This window comes from Pundamilia nyererei, unplaced genomic scaffold, assembly GCF_000239375.1.
Source record: "Pundamilia nyererei isolate P.nyererei 1_Seehausen unplaced genomic scaffold, PunNye1.0 scaffold00018, whole genome shotgun sequence".
Lineage (NCBI taxonomy): Eukaryota > Metazoa > Chordata > Actinopteri > Cichliformes > Cichlidae > Pundamilia > Pundamilia nyererei.
This window is the reverse complement of record NW_005187419.1, coordinates 5,411,567-5,417,128: the sequence shown is the minus strand read 5'-3', so window position 1 is coordinate 5,417,128 and position 5,562 is coordinate 5,411,567. Positions and strand designations below refer to the sequence as shown.

The window sequence follows — 5,562 nt, the reverse complement described above, 5'->3', positions numbered from 1 at the left end:
AGGGAAGAAATGTAACTTGGAGGCTCAAACCTGTGAAGACGGCCTGATGTCTGTGCCCTGGGCCAAGAAGCTTCCTGCAATCATAAAGCAGAAGGCAGAGGAGAAGAAAGTTCCTTGTGATCACACAGCAGCCTGTCCTGATGGCTCCACCTGCTGTAAAACCCAAGAAGGTCGCTGGGCCTGCTGTCCATTGCCAGAGGTTAGCATTGGACTGAAATCGGTTTTTAGACCACATTTCTCAAAAGTACTTTATTAACACACACAGAATGTCAACTTTACACCAAACAGAAAACTGTTGGTAACCTAAAGTTCCGTCACTCTGGATGGCTGCACGCAGCTATCACCAGGAACCTGTTAGTTAAAGGAGCTTAAACTGCTGTACATGCTGTATGTCCTGCGTCTTTTACAAAAACTGGAGACCACTTGAGTATCATATTGATGAGGTAAAAGTTGACTTACAGTGACAAAGCTACCAATACATGCCTAAGCATGTTGCTGGCTAAGTTACAGCTAGTAAAGCAAGTATTCTTTACACCACCACGGTGACACAGTGCTTTCGTGGGTAACATTGTTGTCTCACAGCAAGGAGTGATGTAGATAAAGTGTACAGAAAATAAAGAGTCTGTGGTTAAAAATGTGACTTGTTAAGAGTGTAAAATTACTCTGAGGTCAGTAAAACTGGACATGTGCGTTGTAACGGTGAATGTGTTACATGATTTACTGCTGCACCCACTTTACTTAAAAACAAAAGAAAGTTCTGTGACTGCACTAACCCTTGTCTTTGCTAGCCTCTGCACAGACACAGTCAGTTTGTTTGTGTAGTGCGTGACAAAAAATAAAAGCAGAAATATCAAATAATATCTTTAATCTACATTGCATTTAACCTGTTTTATTTTTGTCAACATTGCTCTGCCAAGCATTGTCAGGCTTCTGTTTGTATTTGAACTTGACTATCTGTGACTGACTGCACTTTTGTCTTTTTGCATAAAAGGCGGTCTGCTGTGACGATCACAAACACTGCTGCCCGAGCGGCACCACCTGTGACCCGACCGCCGTGTCTTGCAATGGCCCATCAGGCTCAACTCCCATGCTACAGAAGGTACCTGCGTTCACTACTGAAGCACCTACTACTGTGCAGCCTACAACTGAGAGTCCAACAACAAGCGCTAAATCGGAGGAGGAGGACAAAGAAGAAGGCATGATTAACTGTGATGCCCACACCAGCTGCCCTCAGTCGACCACCTGCTGCTACATGAAGAATTTTGAAAAGTGGGGCTGCTGTCCGCTGCCTGAGGTGAGCTCTGCTTTTTCACAGCATCACTGACCTCCAGTGTCTCCTCCATCTGTTATTAAACATCAATATGCAGCAGCCCAGCGCATATTTGTCGCAGTTTAATTTTATAATGACAGGAGGACATACAGAAAGTGTCAATAAGGTCTTGTTCTCATCCATCTTTTCTAAAATGGTTGCTTCTATTGGCAGTCATTGGAAGAGTCAACATTAACGTCACTATTACTTTGCATCCTAACAATGCTTACACGTATGTGTCACATCTATGAGTCATACCCCCACTCCTGATATAAACGGCGGTTTTGGAAGAGATTGCAAATTTGCACACAACACAATTGAGGCAGTTGATGTTTACTATGATTACCAGCCAGTCCACAAACACCAATCAAACATATTGCTTGAATAAGTTGTGCAGTACAGCACAGTTTCATTTGCAAAGCTGTTGTCATTTAATCCTCCAATATGTTAAGAAATGCTTCACTAACTCTACACTAACACACTGTCAGTTATTACACACCTTGGGGCGTCAGTAACATTTCCCAGGTTTTGAAAAAAAGCTTATTTTTACACCACAGTGGTTTTGTTGATGTCTTTTGTGTAGCTGAAGATTATTTGTCCTTCTACAATACAAGAAAGAGAAAAACCCAGTACAAGAAAATAAGATAGTTTAGATCATTTTAAAAGCCAACCTCTTTTAGGACCTGGCAAGATTCAAAACATCCTGAAGAAGTTGCAAGAGATCCTAAAAGAGGATTAGATGGTTTATTTTAGACCATGTGGTGTGAGGTATGTGTGTGAGTGTGTGCGTTTTAGGCCGGCTGAGTTTTTTCATTCCTAAAACTTCCTTTGAAGCTTATGAAAGAAAAACCTGCCGCCCACACTGCAATCACGGGAGATGTTAACTGAATGTCACCTGTTCATCAAGCCCCAAAAAAGCACAACTAGACATCATCTTTAGCCCTAATTTGCATGGTGATATCCTGTTTTTCTGTTTCACATCTTTTCTCATATTCCTGTTGAGAACTGGCGACTTTAGCAGCTTACAGGCCACAGTCACTCAAATGAACTCGAATGAACTTTATTTTGGTTGCCACTCTGAATTTATAATAGTCATTTATAAACTGATGTGTCTTTAAGTTTCTAGAATAGAATTTCACCATCTTCTTCAGACTCTCTATAACCTTTATATATACACCAATGAAAAAAGAAGTGAAACAGCAGAATTGATGAAGTGAAAGCCACTGCTGATGTTTTCACTTCTCCCCAGGCGGTGTGCTGTGAGGATGGGAGTCACTGCTGTCCTAACCAGTATAAATGTGACAATAGCCGCACGTCGTGCATAAAAGGAGAAGTGGTGATTCCATGGTACACCAAAATTCCAGCCATTACCAGCGACGAGGCCGAGCCCTACTCTGTCCAGTGCGAAGGTGCAAGCCAGTGTCCTGAACAAACCAGCTGCTGCAAGCTGTTCACAGGCGAGTGGGGCTGCTGTCCACTCAAAAATGTGAGTGCATGAAAATATCATATACCCTGGTAGCCGTCTCATCAGGTCAGGCTTTGCCTATGCAAACTGGGGACTATAATTTGCACCAACTATGTGTCTGCAGGCTGTTTGCTGTCCGGATAAGGAGCACTGTTGCCCGCAGGGTTACACCTGTGACATCTTATCCAGATCCTGCCAGAAGCTCATCATGATGCAGCTGGAGAGAGTCCCACTGACACCGGTGTATCTACTTGAGCCTCAACCCCAGCTCAGCCCAACAAAGCACAAAGACATCAAGTGCGATGAACAGACCAATTGCGGGCATGATGAAACTTGCTGCAGGACTTCTGCCACTTCCTGGGGCTGCTGTCCATCTTCTAACGTATGATTTACAGAAACTAGTCCTGCTTCCTTCCTCCTGCTTTATGTTAACTGTCAGGGAGAGCCGAGAACTGTCAGTAAGCCAATGGCTCCAAACTTTTTCATATGCTTACCTCAGAAAAGGGAGGCTGCACCTCTTGACTGCCTTCAGGCTCACTGCTATTTTGAGATCACTCCTGGAAAGTCCAGTTTTAGGTCAGCAGATGAAAGTAATTTTATTTTACAGCCAAAGTAGTATTTCCTCATTTTGTACTATATACAGTAATTCCCTAGATTTCAGTTCCATCCTTCAGTGAAATTATAACCCTTTACACAGTTAGGTTAACCTTTACCAGACTGCAAACTCAACCATTTTACCCTCTAATTGGTTTGTAAACATATATTCACTGCTCGAGATTCAACATGAGCTCCATTGTAAACAAATTAGTAGGTTAAACCACTGTTGACATGAATAGGTTTTAAACTAATATGTTGTTTAAATATGTAGGCCTCTAAACAGAGCCATAAGGAGAACTTTGCTACTTAAAAAAATTAGTGGTATTACTGTTGTGTTTTCATGTAATACTAAAAGGCAAATCTGTACTTACATTGCAGCATCTTTTTAAAAAAAATGCCTTATAAAGCATCACAACGTCTGAATTGTGAGGTTTTGTGCCAATAAAAAGCGAGCGTGTATGAGTTAAGTAAACCATTCAGTTTTTTTACAGACTTTCCTCCCTCTGTCCTCCCTCTAGGCGGTGTGCTGCAGCAACATGAAGCACTGCTGCCCGACGGGGTACACCTGTACGGAAGAAAACTCCTGCATCCAGAACTCCAAGCTTTACTGGCCCAACTGGCACGTGTTCCTCGCCAACAAAAAAAGAGCCCTAATTGTGTGAAAACACCACCTCTAAACTGTTACTAGTTTTAGTTTTTGCATATAACGCACTAATGGAGAAAGAATTCTACGTTAATTTCAAAATGCTTTGTTTTTAAATGACACTTTGAAAACGATTTGCACCTCAGTTGCTAAGATGTTTGCAATCTTGAAGTTGAACATTTTGGTCTGAATGCACCTAATTATATAGATGACCGTGTGACTAATGTATTTAAGGAGTTATCTTTGTTATTCCAAGCACACTCAGTTTGTCACTTGAAACGCTACTCCATCCACAATAGAAGACAATCAAAACACTCCACTTGTCAGTCATCTGTTTCTTTAATACTTGCTGCAGCTGCCTTCTGTTGAAAAGGTTATTTCTTTATCAATAATAGTCAATCAGTCAACACCTGATTCAATATCTTTCATCATTCTGAACATTCAGTCTGATCATTTAATGATTTTGTGGTGTAATTACTCATTAAATCTTGGGTTCATAATTTTGTGCATTGGATTAGTAATCTGTGTTAATGAGGCAAAGGTGAAGAAATTCATGCTTGGATGATCTTACCCTGTCAAAGTGTCACATTATCCATTAAATCAATAAAAAAGAAGTGACATTATTAAAAGTTGTCCAGTCACTTATTGTGGTTTATTAGAAAGGGCTGTGAAAAAAGAAAATGCAGTTTATGAATGCTGTTATATTTAGTTTTATATTTATTTTACAGTGCCAATGTCTGCTATAAATAACATTATAATATATATTTTGTTCTTTGGTATAAGTAGAAATAATTGTTCTCCTTTGTCACATTTCAAAAAGGCCATGCAAATGATAAAAAGAAAACAGGTGTTACAATAAGGAAGTCCACTACAATTTCACGTAAAAGATTACCTGGCCTGTTTTCCTTTATCCTTACTTCCGGCACAGAATTTCACTTTTTAGGCTGACGTCGTACTGCTGGAGATTTGACTTTTATTTATTTATTTATTTATTTATTTATTTTTGAAACCGTGATTTCAGCTTTTATGTGGGCTCGTGCTGCCTCCTGTCTACCAGCAGTAAAAATTACAGCTTAAGTGGAAATCCAAACATCCGATTCTACGTTTCAAAATAATAGTCTAACCCGGAGAAGTAAGTTTCTTGATTAAATATCAAAACTGTTTTTTTAAAGAGCTAAAACAACAAATAAAAATAAAATATTTAAAAACAAATGATAAAATACGACACTTAAATGAACTGTGAAATTATTTATTACATTAATCGAAAGCTTAAAGTTACATGTTCGCAGTAATGGTGTGTTTTATACATTGTATAAATATATAGAGGGACGTTAAAATGGGATTTGGCAGATGGGGTAATTAATGAAAAGTAAGTCACAGAATTATTTCGTTTGTGAGGTCCAGTAGATTTTCCTTTGAGTGCAGAATGGGATCAGCTGATCTGCTCCTCCGGTAAATGGTAAATGGCCTGCATTTGTATAGCGCTTTTCTAGTCCCTAAGGACCCCAAAGCGCTTCACACTACATTCAGTCATTCACCCATTCACAC

General features: G+C 39.8%; 1 protein-coding gene across 3 annotated transcripts in view; it reads left to right on the top strand.

Annotated features, from left to right (window-relative positions):
- grna (granulin a) overlaps positions 1-4,637 on the top strand; it is a 16,618-nt gene extending 11,981 nt beyond the window's left edge. For 2 of the 3 annotated variants that reach the window (XM_013909084.1, XM_013909083.1), the window contains exons 11-12: positions 2,899-3,156; positions 3,890-4,637. In XM_013909084.1, the coding sequence (XP_013764538.1) occupies positions 2,899-3,156; positions 3,890-4,033 (402 nt within the window). In that variant the 3' untranslated portion in view covers positions 4,034-4,637. Of the gene's footprint in view, positions 1-6; positions 200-991; positions 1,295-2,558; positions 2,796-2,898; positions 3,157-3,889 lie in introns of those variants that run through there. The other variant, XM_013909085.1, reaches the window with a different exon arrangement.
- Positions 4,638-5,562: the final 925 nt, after the last annotated feature.